The sequence below is a fragment of the Phoenix dactylifera genome, chromosome 7 (assembly GCF_051530095.1).
Source record: "Phoenix dactylifera cultivar Ajwa chromosome 7, Ajwa_hap1_PhDact_Kaust_v1.1, whole genome shotgun sequence".
NCBI lineage: Eukaryota > Viridiplantae > Streptophyta > Magnoliopsida > Arecales > Arecaceae > Phoenix > Phoenix dactylifera.
Genome location: NC_143196.1, coordinates 11979465 through 12001767, shown reverse-complemented (window position 1 = coordinate 12001767; position 22303 = coordinate 11979465). Strand labels below are relative to the sequence as shown.

The window sequence follows — 22303 nt, the reverse complement described above, 5'->3', positions numbered from 1 at the left end:
CTTACTTAAAAGAGATTGGAGAGAATCCAAGGGACAAGCTTGCACCATGTGGCAATCCCCGTGAACGAGGAGGAGGAGGAGGGGCATCCACCCCTCCTCTTGGCGTGTGGAGCAAAAAGGAAAGGAGGGGCGGACGCCCCTCCTTCCTTTAGGAGTGTGAGAAGGAGGAGGGGCATCACAAGCTTGCACCGTGTGGCAATCACCGTGAACGATGAGGAGGAGGAGGGGCATCTACCCCTCCTCTTGGCGTGTGGACCAAAAAGGAAAGGAGGGGCGGATGCCCCTCCTTCCTTTAGGCATGTGAGAAGGAGGAGGGGCGGACACCCCTCCCTCTTTCTTTCTTTGCCTCACACGCATGAAGAAAGGGATCTTTTCCTTCCTTTCATGCATGGGTCTCCTAATCCAATTAGAAATTACATGGTCCCACTCAATCAATTGAATTCTAATCCAATTAGAACCCAATGTATCCTCCAAATTGATTTATGTAAATCCTAATCCAATTAGGATTCAAATTGGATAACCCACTAAGAGTTAGTGAGTTAAAGAAGAAGAATTTGCAATTGGATTGCAATTTAATTGATTCAATTGGATCTAATTAAATTAGACTTAATCTTATTGGATAAGGATGGGAATGTCTAATTAATTAGAACTGCTTATTAGATAAGAAACTTAATTATCAATCAAGATTAATTACGATTCTAAATCGCAATCCAACCATTGGAACGATCAAAACATCTAATGTGTGTAACCCTGTAAGTTTTATTCTATCTAGTAGTAAGATATATTATGATCTCTATCATAATATTGTTAAAACTCCTTTCAATGGGTTGAAATAATTTTAACTCTTCTCTTAGGGTTCACTGATCATCAAGTGAATGCTTTCGAGTCTCACAATCCACTAGTGATACCTAGCAGCATATAGTGGCAACCCAGCAGAACGGAATATCTGAATCTCTAGGTGCAGTTAACGTATGATACAGTACTTCTATCGTGGATCCCGACAAGACGGAGGTTATGGATAACTCGTCAAATCTCATCGTCTGTTTTATATCAAATTTATTTGACTCAAGTTCGAGATTGGAAATTTTTTTTTCATAACTGCCCTGGTCAAGGTTTTTCGAACTTAGTCTCATAAATTATGTAGAATCACTCCTAATCTATCAAGATCGATAGATTCCATCTAGATGCAATCCTAATCCGATAATAAACTTACTGCAGCCAATCTGCACCACAAGGACCCTTAGGGCCCATGTTTATGTGTCGTCAAACTACAGCAACCTCACCATGATTAGCTGAGGCATCGCAGATCTAAGTACTAGTCATACAACTACAGCATCAAGTAAGTCACTGACAAGTGGATAGACATCCAAGTGATTTCTTGCTTTGGTCACGCTCAGTACTCTTGTTCTCTAACAAGCACTTACACAATCACTCCAGTGTCCCCACACTGTAGACTTAAGACTCGTCCATCAAGAAAAGTGATCTGTGCACTAATCTCGTCGGATCGATCACCGTCCTTCGTGATGATCCATCGATTAGGAGCAATTCAGAAATTAACTATCTAATGACACATGTCTTAAATTCTCAACTCTTGAGAATATGTGTTATTATCTTATTAATTCTTAGGATGATTTATGGACACATAATAACATGAATGAACAAAATGCCTACTTTTATTAATTATTAAAAATGTCAAGTACAAATTTCATGTCCCAGAACAATTACAATGCGTTTGCCAAATTGGCTTATAGGGCATACTTCTAACATGTTATTGGGGCTGATGGTATACATGTGGATGAAGAAAAGGTGAGAGCAATACGGGAGTGGCCAACTCCCACAAATGTCAGTCAAGTCCGCAGCTTTCATGGGTTAGCAACATTTTATTGGCGCTTCATTCGAAATTTCGGCACCATTGTGTCTCCTATCACTGAGTGTATGAAGAAAGGTTAGTATCAGTGGGGAGAGCAGCAACAAGCAAGCTTTAAATTGACAAAAGAAAAGTTGTCTTCGACCCCAGTACTAGCCTTACCAAGCTTTGAGAAGCTATTTGAGGTAGAGTGTGATGCTTCAAAGGTTGGCATAGGGGCTGTTCTGACTCAAGAGGGGTAGCCCGTGGAGTACTACAGTGAGAAGCTCAGTGAAGCACGGCAGAAGTAGACCACATATGAACTTGAGTTTTATGCCATCATCCAGGCATTGAAGCATTGGGAGCACTATTTGGTTCAGAGAGAGTTTGTTCTATACAGTGATCACCAGGCCTTGAAGTATATCAATAGCCAGAGTCACCTAAACCGCATGCATATCAGATGGGGGAGCTATTTGCAAAAAAAAAATTTTGTGTTGAAACACCGATCTGGGCAGTAGAACCAGGTGGCGGATGCACTGAGTCAATGCAGCACCTTGTTAGTAACCTTGCACATGGAGGTTGTAGGATTTGAATGCATGAAGGAGTTGTATGCTGAAGATGATGACTTCAAGGATGTGTGGGCAAAGTGTTCCAGCAATCATGCAATAGAAGATTTTCATATCCTGGAAGGTTATTTGTTCCGAGGTAATTCATTGTGCATTCCCAGGTTGTCGCTGCGTGAGAAGCTAATTAGAGACCTTCATAGTGGTAGTCTTAGTGGGCATCCAGGCCGGGATAAAACTATTGCTAGTTTGATGGAGAGGTATTATTGGCCACAGTTGTAAAGAGATATTGGGAAGTTCATCCGGAGGTGTTATACTTGCCAAACAGCGAAGGGACAGCCTCAACATACCGGTCTTTACATGCCTCTATCTGTGCCAAATGATATTTGGGAGGATTTGTCGATAGACTTTGTGTTGGGTCTTCCCCGAACGTAGCAAGGTGTGTATTTAGTTTTTATGGTGGTAGATAGATTTTTCAAGATGGCACATTTCATCCCGTGCAGAAAGACATCAAATGTATCTTATATTGCAAGATTGTTCTTCAGGGAGATTATTCATTTGCATGGAGTCCTGCAATCCATCACATCTGATCGGGATTCCAAATTTTTGAGTTACTTCTAACTTACTCTATAAAGGATGTTTGACACTTCATTAAAATTCAGCAGCACTGCGCATCCCCAGATGATGGACAGACTAAAGTGATGATGATTCGTTGTATTTGTGGTAGCAGCCCAAAACATTGGGATCATGCATTGCCCCAAGCCGAATTTGCTTATAATAGTGCAGTTTATAGGAGCACCAGAAGATCACCCTTTTCCATCATTTATTCAAAGGCTCCAAAGCAAGTTGTGGATTTAGCTCGCCTACCAAAGTTTCTTGGAAAAAGTGTGACAACAGAAAATTTAGCAGAGGAGGTTAAAACTACTTAGTTGGATGTGAAGAAGCGCCTCGAGGATATGAATGCTCGGTACAAGGCCAAAGCGGATGAACATAGGAGACATAAGGAGTTCAGAGAAGGAATTGTGGTAATGGTTTACTTGCGGAAGGAGAGATTTCCAGTGGAAACATACGATAAGTGGAAGCCATGGAAGTATGGGCTATTCAAGGTCTTAAGGAAGATAAATAGTAATGCATATGTGATTGATCTGCTGGAAGACATGGGGATCTCAAAAACTTTCAATGTTGTTGATCTTTATGAGTACCATAATCCAGGAGAGAAGTTGTATCCAGAGAGGAACTCAAGGTCGAGCTCTTTTCAAGTAGAGGGGACTGATGTAGGACATGCTGCTGAACCTGTTGCTGTTCACGAAATTGCTGATGTGTCTGTTGAACCAAAGAAACCAGCTGTTGAAATTCTACTGGTGCGGGAGTGAAACAACCTGGATGCGGCGAGCCAAAGCAAAGGGGATGCAGCTATGGGGAACATAGGATTGATCTCATGTTGCTAGAGATAAATTCCACGATTTACAAGTTTCTGAATGTTGGTTTAATCGAGTCCCAGTCTGTTTATAATTTATGAATTGAGTCTGTTTGGGAGTCTAAACTTGTTCTGAAATTCAGGTCTGAGTTAAGTCAGATTAGGGGTCCATTTTGATTGGAGTTTAGTTGATTATTGAGTCCTTTTGTTAGGGATTTAGAGTGAGTTTGTGGCTCTATAAAAGGTGGGATGTACAGGGCCGCCGTCTTCTTTCTTTTGGCTTGGTTTTACCGTGATTGAAAAATCTGATGAAGCTCTGTTTTTTGGAGCCCAAAATTCCCTTGTTTTCCTCTGTTGTGTGCTTCTGATTTTTGCAGCGGAACAATAGGAGAAACTTTCCTACGTCTCCCTCATCAATAAATGAAGTAAAAAAAATCTTATTTGCATCCATAACCAAGCGATGATGCTTTGTACTTTTTAATAAGTTAAAAAGAACAAAATCAATATTCACCATAGTTGTCCAATGGACAACGAAATTGATCGGTCCAATACATAAATAGAAAGCTTTAGATTATTTATTGTATAATTTATTTATTTTTTTTATATCTAGAGGTATCTTGAAAGCCGGTGATAAGTAGTAAATAATTTGCTGGACCACTCAAGATGAAAGCTTTTATTCCATCCTTATGGTTTATTATAAAGTGATGGCTAAGGTCATTGCAAAAGTATAATACAAATAGGTGGCAGTTGGTATAAGTAAAAAAAAATAAAATCTTTTGCATATAAGGATTTTGCACATGAAAGTGTTTATAATGGATTTTTGTTGAACTGAATGCAATTTAAGAGTGAACTTAGTAAGCTAATTCAAATATAATATTCAAAAAGAGTAATGGGCAACTACACATTTTGAACGATAATAAATTTTATAAGCACTCGCAGCGGAGAAAACTCCCTTGGCAAAGTAGGCCGCCACAGTCCTGCCCTCGACTAGGAACATGGCACGCCCGAGGTGATCCCGTCTTCTCTTGGTCCCTCTCTTCCCGCGCGCCACGTTATCTTGCCTCGATCAGGATGCCCACATCAACAATTACACGATATCTCGCCACAACACCCCGCTCTCCTTATTTTATCTTACCAAATAAATAGCAATAATAAAAGTAATGTAATATAAAGAAACGAAAGTACTTCGGAGCCCAACAATGTGACCAAAAGCATTTATTACCACCTTGCTTATGAAGATTGGCGCTAGAAATGCGTGAACCAATCATATCGTGCCAGCATGAGCTGGAATGAGCTGTGAGCTTGCTTGCATAGCTTGTTACCATAGTTGGGTCGACGAAAATTGCTCGTGACATCTCTTTTTCCGCCTTGCCTACTAATTAATAATGCGAGCACGAACCCCGATTGAACTCTCGTACGAAACCAACACAAGTCGATAGAGTGAGAGAGGAAAAAAAGAAAAACGAAAAAAAGGAACCCGATCGCTGCTCTCTTCTCTTTGGATCCGAAACGGAAGCGAGAAAATAGAAAGAAAAATCAAAAAAAAGGAAAGAAAGAAAGGGGCGACCGAAACCCTAACCCTACCGTCCCCACCGCCGTCGTCGCACGCGAAGGAATCCTCCGCCCAGGGGGCTAGGGTTAGGGTTACCGCTAGGGCTAGGGTATCTGCGGTGGTAATGGGCTGCTGTCGCGGGTCGCGTCCATGAGCGGCGGCCGATGCCAGGGGCGGAAGATGACGGGCAGGGGCGCCGCTGGGGTTTGCCGCCCCGAGGAGAAGCCCTGCCCGGTCTCCCGGCCGTCGCCGTCGGGGGAGGCGGCGGCCGGGATGGATCTTTTTGCCCAGGCCCGTAAGGCCCTCTCCGACCGCTCCCCGTTCGACACCGAGGAGGCTGGCCCTAGGGTTCCGATGCTTCCCTCCGGGTTAGCCGCCTTTCTCTCGAAGCCGACGGACGGCCGCTGGAAGCACAAGAAGTCTCATGGGGAGTCCGGGGACAAGCCCTCAGGGCACGGGCAACCTCCTGCGGCCGCCGACGTGTGGGACCAGACTGAGGAGTACTTCCGGCCGGTCACTCTGGCGGACATCGACGCGTTGGTTCCTAAGCTCTCGTTTGGCTCTGTTACACTTGATTCTTGCCTCACCATTCCCGTCTCTGGAAATGTCGCCGAAGCAGTGAAGAAAGATGATGTCTTGGACGCAGCCACGGTTGAAGCGAGTCCGAGCTTCCGGATTGAGAAGAAAGAGGTAGTGGTGGAGAAACAGATGGCCGAGCAGGTGGCAGAGGAGCAAGCATTGGAAGTTGACGAAGTTGGAGCAGGCGGTGATCCATCTCTGGAGAAAGAAGAAGATGACCGTGCATCTTTGAATTGGCTTTTGAGTTCAAAGGAGAGGTTTGTTCTCACATCTGAGCGGCCTAACAAGAAACGAAAGCTCTTGGGTGGAGATGCTGGCTTGGAACGACTGTTGATACTTCCTCATTCGCAGGCAGAAGGTGCTTCTGTCTGTGATTTCTGCTGTTCAGTAGACAGTAGCGTGAAGTCAAATAAGCTGCTTTGTTGTGATTCTTGCAAGGTTTCGGTGCACCCGAAATGTTATGGTGTGCATAAGGTTCCGGAGGGAGTGTGGTTGTGCTCTTGGTGTAAGCATTTGGAGGCAGTGGAAAAGGTATCGAAGAAAGATGGTGACACCCCCTGTTCGAGGCCTTGTTTGCTTTGCCCAAAAGAAGGTGGAGCTCTGAAACCTGAAGGAAGGGATTCTAGTAGGAGCGCAAGCGGCAGTGGGTTGAAGTTTGCACATTTGTTTTGCAGTCTATGGATACCTGAGGTGTATGTGGAGGACATTGGGGCAATGGAACCGGTTATGAATATTGAAGGAATACAAGAGACACGGAAGAAGTTGGTCTGTAACGTGTGTAAGGTCAAGCATGGGGCATGCATCCGATGTAGCCATGGTATGCTTCCTACCTTGCAGTTTATATGTTTGTATGCCATTTGAAGATATCTGATTTTGTTTTAGCATTTTTAGTGTCTTTATTTGTACTATTTATATTATTCATGGCATGAATCAAATAGAATCTAAGTTAAACACTATTACCATGGCGCTTACTTTATCTCAAGTTTATGTAAAAAACTAGCCTCACCCTGCATGAGTCCTTGAATATTGTTTACTCTATATTCAGTTTCTAATGTCTATTCCAGAGGCCATTGATTCCTTTTTCTTCTTTCATTTTCTCTTACATGAAGCCTGTAAGCGTACATTCTCTTTGAGCAGCGCTATCTGTTATTGACAATGAAAATACAACTAACGACTGAACAGTTGAGGTGGTAGCTTTACATATGACTACTAGAGATTCAAGACAGAGGTGTGGTAGTTTTTAACTCATAGTTGTGAAACACCTTAGGCAACTCCAAGCAATGAACCCAGCCTATTGCCCAAGAGATTAGCTACTCACTTTTAGCGATTTCTTATGTTGCTGACTTAATTCAAAATCAATCACTTTCTATGGAGCTTCTTAATTTATAATACTGTTTTGATACTTTAGTACTTCCTCTCCCTTGCTGTTGACGACTTAATTTCTTAAAATGCCTTGAAGCCTTAAAATTATGTGCCGAATGTAAGCAACTAGGAACACTTTCAAGAAAGATATATATATATATATATATATATATATATATATATTTAATTCTAAAGTTTATACTAAATTCATAACTTAAAATAGTATTAGAAATGGTTAGGTAAACCTTGTTTCCTTAGCTTTGGTCATAGCAATTTGCCAAGTTTTCTGAATTGTTCATATTGCTGGAGGTTGGAGCGTTGTTCTAGGATTATGAATTTGAGCCTTTTTGTGGGTACTTGTCTAGCCCTTAACCTATTCCCTTTATGACAGTTCTTTGGATCCAATTTGATGTATTTTGTGTTTTGTTTAAGCATCCAAATGTCATTTGCAGAAGGAAATTGCAAAAGAATTATTTAAGTACAAATAACAAAATTATATCTACATATGCATACACACATATGTGTATGCATTCGTCCATAAATACCTATATTTGTTTATGTCTATAGGTGATGGTCCATGTGAGGATCACCTAGATATCTCAAGGCATGCCAAATGCTCAGAAGATTGCCTAGGCCACTAGGCGACCACCTGTAACAACAATGGCTTAACTGTAATGGTAGTATCTTGCTTCTTAATTGTCAAAATAACCCGTGAAAAGAGGAAGTACCTTGTTTTTGTTGTGGAAAAAGCTTCTGATAAATAATATGGATGTGACCCTTGGATGGCTTGATGCTGGGTTTGACAGTTAATTGGAAAAACTTTGCTCCATTCTTTTGTGGATATTTCTTGTGTTGAATGCTTCTCTCTATAGTCAAGTTCTACTTGATAGTACATGGTTTGGAGAAAGCTTATGGTAGAATAATGATGGACCTCATTTTGACAGGCAAGGAGGAGGAAGGTTATTGAACTTGTGTACTAAGGCAATATATTGATGCAATTACATTCATGCATTAAGCTTGTGGATAGATTAGGAAGTTCATCTTCAGAAGGTTTTCACTAGCAACCAACTTGAGGCCCCATCCACTTTACATTCTTTAAAGATGCATTAGTTGCTTATCCCCAAAAAGAGGCATTGTGGTGGCTGCTACTGACATGTGAAATAGTTTTAGTTGTTGAAAGGCAGTAGAAGTTGAGCAGTCAGAAGTACAAAGGTTTACAAATTACTTGGACAAAATTGAGTGCCGGCTTTGAAATCTTCATGGCATTTTGTAGAAGATTGAGGTATTAGTGAGACAGAAGATTTCCAAATAAGTCACTTTTGCTAACTTCGCTTTGCAGTTCTATACTATGAAAAAATTGAAAGATGAAAGGATGATGCTTATAAGAGTATTTTGATTATTTTTAAAGTAGTATGTTTGTGCTTTAAGAATTAACTATTCGACTCTGTAGGTGAGTTATGTTCTTTGTTGTTCTTGTGGTGCTGAAAACCATCAGCATGCCAATGGATTTATTTCTTTTCTCCATGCCTAAGCTGAAGTTGTTAATGAAAAGTACACACAGCATAAAATGAGATTACCAGCATTGTAGTAAGCAACATCTGCATTCTCAAAGTTCTTAAAATTATACATTCAGATAGAATTACTAACAGTAAAGCGGATTAAATGAAACTGATATGTTCCTTTGGTGGTTGAGACACGACAGGAACTGAAAAAGTTCAGCTTCTTTTTCATGCATATATTAGTGAAGAAAGTTCTGGAGAAGGAAGAAAGTTGGATAAAGTTGAAAGAGCCCTTGTCATATTATGTAGTGCTATCACAATTTCACTGACTAATGACTAACTTTACTGAATTAGAATGTTAGTCAAGAAGGCTCATTGGCATAATATTGCTATTGCAAAGTTAATGATGCCCAGGTGTTTAGTGAAAATAGGGCAAGTATGCACATGGTTGTCACGACACTTACAAAATTGAGATGAAGGGATTATTGATTGAGTCATCGTGCGTATGTGTATTCTAACCTAGACATTAATTGATGAGGGTGTCTTGCATACATGCTAAAAGGCTAGAAAGAGGAGATAGAGACCAAATAAGTTGAGAATTATAGTGAATCCGCATGAGGAAGTCTTATAGAAGGACTTGACAGTAATCCATCGTGAGGTATGTAAACTTCAAATTGATTGGATAACTGTTTATGTTTCTATAATCTCAGAGCTGTTGGCAGCCTTCTTCGCTGTTTTCGAAAAGTGTCCATGCTACCTTCAGTCACCAATAGGGAAAGTTTGTCAAACGGTTTTATCTCAATATGAACTTGTCACAATATTTAATTCAAGTACAAACAATTTCAACTTCGAGGTTTGGTATATTTCTATCTTAAATAGCTCTTTGACGAAGAATTCTATGCTGAAGAACCGTTGTACATGGAATCATTTATTTATGCACTGTGCTGAACAATCCTCCTTTTTCATCGTATTATGTCTGTGGTGTTATGTCGGATGTTTATGTGCATTATCCTCTTTAGAGTTTCATTTTGAGATCATACTTTGTTTGGAAGTCATGTCGGATGCCTGTTCTATCTTGTTATACCTTTATTTTCCATCGTTAGAATTTCAGGAGGTCTAGTTTCACCTGTTTGCATAATGTAATTTCCATAACCACTTTCTATCTTGTTGAGTATCGTCCAATAGTTTAGGATGATGCTAGGTAAAAAACACTGATCTTTATGGCTTCCATCTTCTGTGCTTGGGAGCTTTGCGATAACTCTGTTAAAATGGCTCTGTGCATTAGAGGTTAAAGGTGCTCAATGCATTAAGGCTTTATACGAAATTATCTCTGATGAGCTTCCATCTTTTATTTCTTAATTTGTGGAAGAACTGACTGCTTTCCTTTATAAAAATGTGTCTTGATTTCAAGAATTAAGTAGTGCAGACAGCTAATTATGGGCTACTTAATCCATCTGATTACAGCAATGAATTGTCTCTGGATTTGAAACATTTATTGGGCAGCATTACTTGTCATTTTAGAGGTCTCATGATGCTTCAAATATTATTATATAGCTGCGGCCTCCATATTTTTTTCATTAACCTATGAGACAGAGGAGCTTGAGTGACAAGCCACCTCTGAATTGAATTCGATAAAATACATTATCTCATATTACAAAGTAATTATCTTAAAGGAACTTCATTGTGGTTTATATTGATTAATTTTAAACCTTTATTGATTATAGGCTGATTATCATGTGATTTTTATCTGTCAGTTGCCTCATATCAGATACATAATGCCACCTTTAGCTGACTATTTTTATTCTGCTTTTAAACTAGTATCATGCTATTGCTGCTGCTATTGTGAAAGCTACTTGGTCTTGGCAAAGCCTTAGCTGGTTGAGTGATAAGGGCCTTATTTCCTAAAGAGGGGACTCAGTCTATTTTTTTTTCCTGGCTCGGCTGATGTTTAATCTGGTTGTTATGATGTTTCAGGAACATGCAGAACATCTTTTCATCCTCGATGTGCAAGGGACTCCAAGCATCAAATGGAGATCTGGGGAAAGTTTGGATGTGATAATGTGATGCTTTTTATTTTTCCATCCGTCATCTTAAATCTGTTATTTTTTATCTTATTCTGTGGTAAGACAAGCTGATGTTGTTGCCTTCAATACATACGTAGGTCGAGTTGCGAGCTTTTTGCTCAAAGCACACCACTTCTCAAGGTATGAGCAGTGCCCAACATGCAAAAAACCTTGCAGTGCTCGTCAATGATGACTCTTCATTAACCAAGGCTCCGCCTGCAATCCCACCCGCAAAATGGATACCAAAGTTAAGACTTACTCGCAAGAATAGAGCTAAAAGCTTGATGCAAGATGAAATAAAAAACTCTACTTCTAATCAAATGGTTAAAATGGAACCTAGCATGGAGCTAGATGCCTTGACTGGTAGATTAAAATATGAAGATGATCAGTCAGAGCCAGATAATGACATGGATACTGATGGAATTATTGAGAGTGGAAACATCACTAGAAATTCCCCTAATATTGCTGTAATTCTTAAGAAGGTACTACCTGTGGAACTTATCTTTTAACTCGGAAGTTTTTATTTTGAATGCACTTGTTTCACATCAATATGACCATGGCTCCAGATCTAAGCTTTTCTTTGTAATCTTGTTACAGTTAATTGATCGAGGGAAAATTAATATCGGTGATCTTGCATCGGAGATGGGCATTTCAATAAATTCCTTACAAGCAGCTCTTGTGGTACAAATTGGAAGTATTTTGTTTCTTCATATTTGGAAGTTTATGAATTTTGACAATCTAGTTTTCTTGGCAGGGTGAGACCACATCCTTCTCCCCTGGATTGAGGTTGAAAATAATCAAATGGCTTCAAACTTCTGTACATATGCCTGCTGTGCAACCATTGAAAGCTAAAAGTGGCTCTGCGATACTATCAGATAATAAACTTGCAAGGAACAATGATCCAAATGCTGCTAAACCAGCAGGTTCTTATGTTCAAGGTGAGCACAAAGTTGCTAGCCTTGAATTGCCAGATGCTGCTTTTGTTAAATCCTTACCACCACGGAGAAGAATGAAAAGCAACATCAGAATCTTGAAAGATAACAAAATGTTATACTCATCTGGGGAGTTACCTTTTATGCCACAAAATGTTAATGCAAAAACAGTTGATATGATGGGTGAAATTCTGGTTGCTCTCGCTGAAGATATGAAAGGAGATATTAATGGCAAGAATTCTTCTATTCTTGATCAGAATTGCTGCTTGAAGGAGCAAGAGATTTCAGACATGGTAATAACATTACCTTATATGGTCTTAACTTTTTTTCTTAATGGATTGATTTGTCATTGATTGGTGAATGTTGTCTACTATCATGTCAAATGTTCCGATCTTCCTCCATGCATAAGGTATTTGAATCCGCTCATGGTCCCACATATACACCGTTCTGTTTTTTTCGATTAGCATTTGTGAAATTTAGATCTGGTGCTAGCTGTATTGCTGCAACTTTTGTCATCGAGGGTTTCAACCAACCTGATAAGTGAGCATCCTTTGAATGATTTTAGTGCTTGAAGGAAATAGCGATGGATAATTATGCATATGCTTATAGTATTAATGTACCATGCCACATCCTTTGGAACTTAATACATCCATCCTTTGCATTTTTAAAATCCATTTTATTTTTGAAATGAGGATATTTTTTCCAAGCTATAATCCGAAACTTTGTCGCTAAATATGATTAAAAGAAAAGGCATTTTCCCTGTTCATGGACCATGTCATATGATTTTGTTCCACCAATGGAGCCATCATTTCTTTCCTCCCTTTCATCATTTGGGTTCTAAAATTATCTTCTTCCTGCAATGGCAATAGATTGATGTGCATTGAATCTCTTGCATCCTACAAGGATCCAAATTAGAGTCAAATAGGCACTTGAATTGTTTGATTTTGGATATTAACCTGACAAGAACATTTTGATTCAGATCGTTATTTGAAAGTAATGATTTGATAATTTAAACCAGCTTGTGCTCTATTATTCTAGTATGAAATGAATGTGCTTCTTTTTCTATGTTAATCCTACAGACTTAAAAGCATGATACACCGTATCGGCCCGAATAGAGCGGTAGGGGGCATACCGTACCATAACAGTTCGGTATATCCCGACACTCGGTACGCCAAAAAATTTTCATACTATACCAACACTATGCTAGTGTGGCACCGAGATGGTGAATCTTGTTTAAAAATGTTCCTTTTTGTAGTATATTATGTAGACTGCATCATGCATGGGTTAACCAGCTTCAGAGCCAAAAAGATTTAAAAAATTATTTGACAAGAATTATTGGCTATGTATTTTCTGGTTTTGAAATTAAAAAGTTACTCAATTTTAATATTTAAAGGAGTTTAAAGTGAAGATAAATTATTGGCCTTCTAAGGCTTTTTGACAAGGTTTCAATTACCAGTGGGACATCCCTCGGGATGCTTGGATGAGGTATCATCCGAAGACCATCCTGCCATCATCCTAGCATCCTGATTGACTAGTCATGGGGCATCCCCCATCCCAAGTGTTGGGACGGGGAGGGACAGCGGCATTTCCTATTTCACAGAAAAATCGGGATGGTCCCATTCTATGGGATTTAAAATCTTGCTTTTTGAAATATGAAATTGCATGGTATTGGTGGTGCTTAATTGAAAGGTTATTTCAGGTTCAAATTCTGGTAGGCATAATCATCAAAAACCAGTACTTTGCTATCTCATTAAGAAATTAGGCCTTTTAAGAGGTGAACTTAAAAAATTGTTTTTATAAGAGATGACATTGCAATGGTATGTTATTGGCTCTTCATGAGAAGCTCTAAGTGTAATTTACTTAATTTTTGGAAGTTAGTCATTAGCCAAACAAATCACTGTTGTTTGAAAGAGTGGTTCACTTAGGTTCTTGGTTTTATTGAGTTGTGGATTGCTAATACAAGTTTAAGTCATTTCTACTATTATATAGTTCAGCGCTTTTACATATGCGTGTAAAATTTTGTAAAGAGAAAATTGCGAGATATAGCATGCTTCTTGGAGAAGTTTTGCATGGTTGAAGTCTGATATACGATGATCAAATATTCTTCTCTTCATTTTGAAGAAAGTGTTGGTGAGAAGTCTTCAGCCCATGGTGCACTATGTGCATGCTTTTGACTTGAAATCATGGAATGCAGAACTGTCCCGAATCGGATGGTTCCGCTTGTTTCGAGCCATACCGATGGCTCACCGATACGGTTTCGGCTTTAAAAACGGTTTATTGCCGGAGTCGGAGAAGAAGAAGAGCGAGAAAGAGCGAGCGGGGGAGGGAGGGAGAAGGAGCGGCGACGGATGCTTGCAGAGGGCCGCGGGGGGCCGACAGTGGTCGGGGAGGGAGGGGCGGTGGAGGCCGAGGTTGCGGCCGCATCTCTTGTTTCTTTTTTTCGAAACAGAAGAACGGGCTGTAGCTAAAAAAATTGAAAATTTTTAAGTAAAGTTGGTAAATCGATTATGGACTTCAATTAAAAATTTTGAAATTTTTAAGTGAAGTTGGCAAGCAGTTTGCCGATTTTACCTAAAAATTTTCAAATTTTTTAGCTGCGGCCTCGGCCTCGACCTTCGCTGGCCCTCAACCAGCGTCTGTCACCGCTTCCCTCCCTCCCTCCCTCCCTCCCTTGCTCTCTTCTCCTTTTCCGGCTCCGGCATGTTTCCTCTCTCGGTACGGGCTCGGCACGGTCCGTACCGACTTGTTCCGCCGGAAAATCGGTACGGTGTCTGGTACCGGTTCCTCCGACCCTGCTTGAAACTAAATGAGACTAGTTTAGCTTAATCAAGGAGTTTAGGGTTAAATTGGGATAAGGCCCCCTTACTCCACCTAGTCAACTTAAACCCTCCAAATGCTCGATGAGTAGGTTATTTTTTCTAAAAGCAGAGCAGGTATTCTTGAAAGTATGTTGAGTGACTTTTTCCACTTTAACCGAGAATAATAGGCACCATGTAGGGTGGAATATTTTATTTTGGAGTCAAATGGGTTAGGAGTAAGTTAACAGATTTGTTTGCATAGTTTCTTTTGCAGTCAAATGGGCTAGGAGCAAGTTAACCCATTCGCTTCAGGGGAACATGTTCCACAACCAAATGCACCCTAAAGGGTTAAAAAGTAATGAGTAGCGAATGGGGCAAAGGATTTGAACCATTGTCGGCAGAGCCCTCCCGAACCGTCCGGTGTGGGTCGAAGCGAGCCATACTGACGGCAAACCAGGACGGTTCTGGCTTTCAAATCAAGAAATTGGCAAAGGAGGGGGACAAAGAGAAGGAAAGAGAGGAAAGAGAGAGAGAGAGAGAGGGGGAGAGAGGGAGGGAGAGGGAGAGTGGATGGTTGATAGAGGGCCGAGGAGGGATGCGGAGGGGCGGAGGAGAGGCTCCCCCATCCTCTTCTCCTCTCTCCCATTCTCCCTCTGCCCCACCCTCTCGTTGTGTCGGGTAGCGCTCCGCCGGCCTTCTCCCTCTCTCTCCCTCCCTTCCTCCGTCTCCATCCTCCTCCCTTCCCCCCTCTCTGTTTTCCTCTCTCCCATTTTCCCTCTCTCCTGCCCTCTCTGCTGTATTGGTACAAGCTCGGCATGGAATGACACGAGGGCGTATCGAACAATGCTGTCGGGCAACCGGTATGGACCTCGGTACCAGCATAGCAATCCTTGATTTGAACAACTGTGCAAGCATCATTTGTGCATGCATATTGCTCCAGTCTTCTTGTCTATCGAAGAAGATGAATCCAATCGATCACTGATGTTCTACTTATCATGTTTCCTTTTGCAGGAGTAAAAAAGGAAAAAAATTCTATAATGTTTCTATTGCTTATTTTTATATTTATTATCTGCAATTTAGCAATGCCAAAGTTTTTGATATGATCAAGATAAAAAAAATATATATTTTAAATTTTATTTGAGTCTCATACCATTCCTTTTATAAGAGGGTGGGCCTTGGTACAAAGGTATTGTAGCTCCATTGTGATTTAGGTGTCACAGGTTGGATGGACGGAAACAGCCTATCCGCATGTGAGTGTAAGGATGCATACATCTAACTTCCTTGGTCTTTGTAGTGGCGGGAGCCTCTTGCATTGGGGCGCTTTTTTTTTCTAGTTTCTTTCATAGCATTGACATCAGATACTTTTAGTGTGAAGAATAATGGTTTCTGATGCTGAAATTTGCCCAAAGTCCCAAATGGAGATCAAATTGGAAATGACCTTTGCCTATACTACTATCTCAGTAAATACAATTCTTATGAAAAAGCAGCAACAGTTTGCTCATGTGGAGCTAGAAATGCCATGCTATTGTTACTTAATGGTTAATATCCTATTCAATATGGCAAAGGCACAATATATTTGTCAAATTTAACTCCTCATTGGCTCAAGAAAACCCTGCATCATTGGCACAAGAAAACCCTGTCAGAATTAACACGTCGAATATGCTTATTCTGTTCATCTTGTATGCTCATTGAGTGTCTAAAATTGCATTGATATAAGATGGATTTAGAGCGTGCTTCTGTAATCCTATCTTCTTCGCATTTTGTTGATTTTCTTGTGGTCAATTTTTTTGGTCTGAGACCCAAAGTAAGCAAGGAAATTTACTGCAGAACAGCAAAGGTATTTCCTTTTTCATAAATTCATCATCCTATCTTAGTTCCTTCTCAGGTTTATATCTTTTTTTTTTTTTTACAAGAACATCCACAGAGTCTATGATTTTTTTGACTAGTGCCTGCTCTGATTTGTTGGAAATGCTCATAGTGTTGGTTTATCCTTTTTGTGGTGCAACTCCAAAGCTTTTCTTCTCTATCTATTTTTAAAATTTTCTTTTCTAGTTATGGTGTCACTTCATCTTTACCATGCCTTAATGCAGTTAAGTTCAGACTTTGTAACAATTTGTGTCAATTGACATTTTGACAAATAAGATGCTTATTATGATTATGAACCTGTCTGCTGAATGGAGAGTATAGAATGCCTACAGATATCATGCTAGTGCAATCTTATTTTGTCAAAGCATTTTTGGGTGCTGGAAATGTGAATGAGTAAAAGTAGCTGCTGACTATAGCACAGGAACTTCAGCGAGGTAAGAATGGTGGCAAATGATTGGAAAATGGTGTACCGTCTCCTTTGGTTTATTGCTTTGGTGTTAGAAATTATATCCCCAACTTCATGATTATCTTATTGGTGTATTTGGACAGCGATCTGATAAGTTTTGCTATAACCTAGTAATTCGGCATTATCGAACTTGATGTTATTCAGCATTAACAAAACAGTCATTTATAAGATGACTTCTTCTGACAGATGGTTGAAGATACTCTTAAGCCTGCAGATTCTTGCCCTCCCTTGGACCTACTTCGTGGACATGAAGGTAAGCTCTACTAACACAGGATTGGTGCTAAAATTTATGAGTAATGCTATGAGGCTCCTGTTATGTGCACACAAACAATCCACTTGCCATGTGCAATTCATGATGATAGTTTCTAAACAAGGGCGGTTGATTAGTTATAGAGTTGCCAAATCAGCAGTGATGGCTCGATGAACATTTCTTGTGCCCATAACAGATACCTTGAAGGATTTTCCAATATTTATTTCTTTTAAGAATTTCAGTATGTCTTACATCAGATTTGTTACTTATTTGAATCATTAGTGGAATGACATGATGCTTTATGTATGTTATGTATAGTCTGGTTTTAGAAATTGTAGTCATGGGGTTGTTGAAACTGCATGACTTTGTTAAAGGAATAGAAGGGTATGGAAGAAATTAAATTATGTATTTTCCAAGTCTCTTTAGTTATGATTGGATGCAGAAGAGGATACGGGTGGAGGAGCAAGAAAGTAATTTCTTTAAAAAATGATTATTTGGTAAGTTAGTTCACTAAATTATTAACGAATTTTACTCATGTGTACGGTGAAAAATGTAATGAATGGAACTAAGCTTAATCTCGGAATTTACTAATTGCAATATTAGGTTTTTGATTAAGATTGTTTTGGAGTATTTTGATGTGAGAATGTGATGCAGTCTGGGTAGGGGACTGAGCTTGTAGAATTAAAAGGGATGTTTTGTGGGTCGCGTAGGTCTTAATTTTAGACCACATTTGATGTTTTTTGAGTTACGTGAGTAGCTGATGTTACTTTCTACCAAGGTCTGCTGAACCTGCCCATACCAGCCGGTTCAGTCCGTGTTGTACCAGTACCGCCCGTGACCGATATGGTACAGCCTTTGAAGATGGTTCGCACCGGTAGGAAAGAAGAAGAGGAAGAGGAAAGAAGAGGAATAAAGAGGAAGAAAGAAGAGGAAGAAGAAGAGGAAGAAGAGAAATAGGAGAAGAAGAAGAGAAGAGTACCAGTTCACAGTTCGCACCTAGCCTCGGGCCGACCACCTCCCGAGCACCCCGAAGACGGCGACGGGGATCACTCCCCTCCTGGTCAGTTCCTTCCTTCCTTGTTCACGGGAGAAGGGGGAAAAGAGAGGATAAGAGAGGAGAGCGGAGAAGAAAGGCGAGAAGGAGAGAAGGTTCGGGAAGGAGGAAGGAAAGGAAGAGAAAAAGAGAAAAAGAAAAGAAAAAAAAGTCCGCGCGCAGTACCCCGCGCTCGCCCGCGGTTCCCTGTGCTGGGAATTGCGTTCGCGCGAGGCAGCGCACACGGTTGCCTGCGCGGTTCCCCGCGCGGGGCAGCATGCCCACGCGGGGGGCATTAAATGCTACAGAGTGGCATTTAACGCGGACCTCCGCGCGTGCGTCTGCGCGTTGGTTTTTTTTCCCTCGGCTGCACGTTCGCTTCATGGAGTTTTCTTGGCCGGTTCGGCACCGGTACCGAATCGGTACCGAGCTGGTATCGGTGCCCACCGATATGTGGGTAAGGTCGATATGACAGACCTTGCTTTCTACTATTCTCAATGTCGGCGGAACCGGTATCGGGCACCGTATCGGTTTTTCGGTAGGACGAGTCGGTACGGGCCCGCGTCGTGCCGTGTCAGGCCCATACTGACGTAGTAGAAGAGACGGAAGAGGAAGAATGAGAGAGAAAAAGAGAGCAGGGGAGGGAGGGAGAGGAAGAGGAAGGAAGAGAGGCCGGCCGAGGAGTCTATGTGCAAAGGATGCGGAGGCCGGGGAGACGTAGAGGTAGGGCTCCGCCTTCAGTCCCTTGTTTTGTGCGAAAAAGGGGCCCGAAGGGGGCTCTTTTATTTTTGCATTTTTTAAGTTGAAGTCGCTCCCTGGCCTTCGCCTTCTCCGTGCGGAGGCTCCTCGGCTTTAGCCAACCGGCCCCGGCTGGCCTCTCTTCCTTCCTCTCCCTTTTCTTTCCTCCCCCCCCCCGCTCTTTTTTCTTCTTGTCTCCCTCCGGCGACGACGTCTTGTTTTCAATGCCGGAACTGCCTCGGTCTGCTGCCGGTACGGCTCGGAACTCCCCAAACTGGGCAGTTTGGGATTGTTCCGCAGACCTTGACTATTCTCCTTTTTTTTATGGTGGGGATGGGGACCTTGATAGAGTCCAATCAGCAAGTGATATAGTAGACTACTTAAATTTGTTTCCTTTAAGGTGGTCAAAAAGTAAGAATGGAAGAAAACAAGTGAGGAAACTTAGGAAAAAAAGGAAGGAAAAATATAAAAATAAAGAAGAGAAGAAAAGAAAGAAGGAAAGAACAGAAAGGTAGGAAAGAAGAGAAGGAATTAGGAGCTGCCAGTCCCACAGTCCATCTGTTTCTTTCTTATCCTATTAAAGGTTATTTTTTTAATTTCCTTTATTTTCAGTGTAGGATTTATGATTAGTCCAATTGTCCGAAAAATTAATTTAGGGCTTTTTTATGATATGGAGAAGAGATGTATGTGGAGGAGAGGAGTGAAGAGAAAAAGAGCAAATGACCCTCTCTCTCACTCTCTATCATCTTGTTAGTATTTACATGAAGAGAAGAAAAAAAGGAAAAAGACTATTTTGGCAAAAGAGGAAATTGAGAAACATGCATGTATGGTATGTCCTCTCCGAATCTCCCCATTTTTGAATAGATATAAAAGTTGCTTGCAGTGAAACCTTTTCTCTCCATATCTCTTCTACTCTCTATGATTTTATCATCCAAACAAGATATTTCAGCTCTTTACTCTCTTTCTCTTGTCTTTGAATTTCTCAATCCAAAGATAGGGTTAAAAGGAGGAATAAGGCTGGATGTATGTAGTATTACAATGAATTGAATAAAATTTCTAGATTTTCTTGTTTTTCTTCCTTCTAAATTTATTCTCTTCTGTGACTTTCATCTGGTTATTGATTGTTTGAGACTTAAAGGCTTCTCTGGAGCACTACACATTCTCTTTCTTGCATCTAGATTTCTGCATGTCATGCTGAAATTTCAGATGAATTTGTTCTCAAATTCAAATCTTTCAAATATTATAGATTGGCCATTGATGGATTGTTCTATACCAGAGTAGCGGCAAAATTTTGGATCAGGTGTATGGTCCTGAGTAGAAGATTTCAAGGTTGTGTTATCTTAGTTTGATCAATGGGCCTTGCTTTTATGGTTGGTCTTGGATGAGTAATTGGGCTCTCCAGTTAATTCAAGGATGGAGAGGATTGGATTCCCTAAAATTAGAGTGTTGTATAATCAACAAAAAGTATCTATCCTCGACACAGCTTTGGAGTTATTTGTTAAGGATTCTTTTTTGCTAGTTATGTTTCTTTGTTAATTGTACCAGGTGCTAAACAATATCAGCCTAAAATGTCTAGAGAATCCAAAAAAATGTTGCATCTTTTTTTTATTCAGGAAAGTATAGGGCTTGAATTTTAGCTTTTGATTAGTCTCTATAAAGTTCTGCCAAGTAGTTGACTTCAATTTGTAGTCAACTTAATTTTACACATTTATATTTTGTTGTGATATCTTTTTGAGGCGGTGTTTGGCAATTTTGTATTATTGGATATTTGTGGTGTATGTCCACACGAACATCGAGAACTTTTTCTTTTCAGTTGGGCTGCACTTGCATTTGTTTTTCCTTCTTAATAGCTACATAATGGATAGGAGCCCATATTCTAAAACACTAAATACACCCCTCCCTAATCAAAGGTGACATGGGATTTAGGTTAATTTGACATGGATAAGTAGCTGAGAAACTTCTCAACCTATCCCATTCCTCCAACTATAAGCAAACAAATTCCTTAAGAACATGATATTAAATGGCAGTGATAAGCCTAATTATCATTCAAAAAATAATAATTGAATCTTGAATCATGTGAAGTTTTGCTCGATTTCTAGAAGTAATCAACATTTTCATTTTCTGGACTTAAAAAGATTCACATCTCTTAAAATGAAGATTTTGATTCAGGAAAGTTTTTTCTTCATCAAGTGCTTAATAGGAAAAGGAAAAATAGAAGGAATAGAACCAATAAAATAGAAGGCCATGGAAAGAGTTGCAAGAGTGTGAAGAAATTTAGGCAAATGTGCTGGACAATGGCTTACTCTTTATGAATATGTAGGACTTGACCTTGGTTTTATGAAACTATAGCAATTGTAATAGATTGCATCTACATGACAGATCTATACATATACTATAAGAAACCATAACAATTATCCTAAACCACCTGCGTCAACTTAGCAAAAGATGTTGTGCACAAGACCTGAAATTAAAGTCTTTTTATGGGATGATGTGAACAATTTCATGCTTCCTAGATCATAATTGATTTGGATAAATTAAACTTTGTCAATGGATAATAACCATAAGATGTTTATTTTTCCCACTCTCATAAGACTTTTGACCAAGATATACTGAATCGGTACCGTGCCCTGTAGTGGTTAGTTACCGGATCGGTACCGTACTGACACATGGTATGGTGTGGTGTGTTGGTTCCAAACCGGTGCTCCATTTTTTTATTTGTTATTTTTTTGAATTTTTAGCATTTAATGAAGAACAATGAAAATTAAGTCTAATTTGATGTTTTTAACAATTATTTTGTTTTTTGAATGATTTAAGTCTAATTTGATGTTTCTTGATGTTTCTTAATGTTTTTATTAGGTTTAAAATCCTAATTTGATGTTTTTATGAGGGTTAAAATTCTAATGTGATGTTTTAGGCAAGTCTAGCTTCGCACGTTAGGAGAAGCAATATGAAATATCCTAAAATCAATTAGTAAACTAAAAAATATATAATAATTTAATTAGTTATCTATATTTAAAGTACAACATGCATACCATCTAAAATCTCGTTGAGTGGCTATGTATCTCATAGATGTTGGAGTGGCCTCTCGCTCCTATAAGCTTGTAGGGCTGCCATAAGGTATGTAATCCAAATAGTCCATGTACATGTTGTGGGTGATGGTTACTCTGGGAGGAGTCATTTGCCTGATACTACGGCTATGGAGCGATCCATCTGAATATGGCAACAACAAATTCCAACCCATAAGGTGCTTTACGTTGTGTAGGATAGTAGCTACTAGAGGGTGACGTGTCTGAAGCACCATATCCATAAGGAAAGTAGCCGACATCATATCCATAGGAT

General features: G+C 40.0%; 1 protein-coding gene across 4 annotated transcripts in view; it reads left to right on the top strand.

Annotated features, from left to right (window-relative positions):
* Positions 1–5196: 5196 nt before the first annotated feature.
* LOC103696526 (uncharacterized) overlaps positions 5197–22303 on the top strand; it is a 39263-nt gene continuing 22156 nt past the window's right edge. For 3 of the 4 annotated variants that reach the window (XR_015967310.2, XR_015967312.2, XM_088701226.2), the window contains exons 1-6: positions 5197–6774; positions 10793–10878; positions 10980–11363; positions 11479–11562; positions 11636–12106; positions 17130–17196. Coding sequence is in view for 2 of the 4 variants with exons in the window: in XM_088701226.2 (XP_088557352.2) it covers positions 5529–6774; positions 10793–10878; positions 10980–11363; positions 11479–11562; positions 11636–12106; positions 17130–17196 (2338 nt within the window). In the remaining 2 variants the exon portion in view is untranslated. The remainder of the gene's footprint in view (positions 6775–10792; positions 10879–10979; positions 11364–11478; positions 11563–11635; positions 12107–17129; positions 17197–22303) is intronic. The other variant, XM_088701227.2, reaches the window with a different exon arrangement.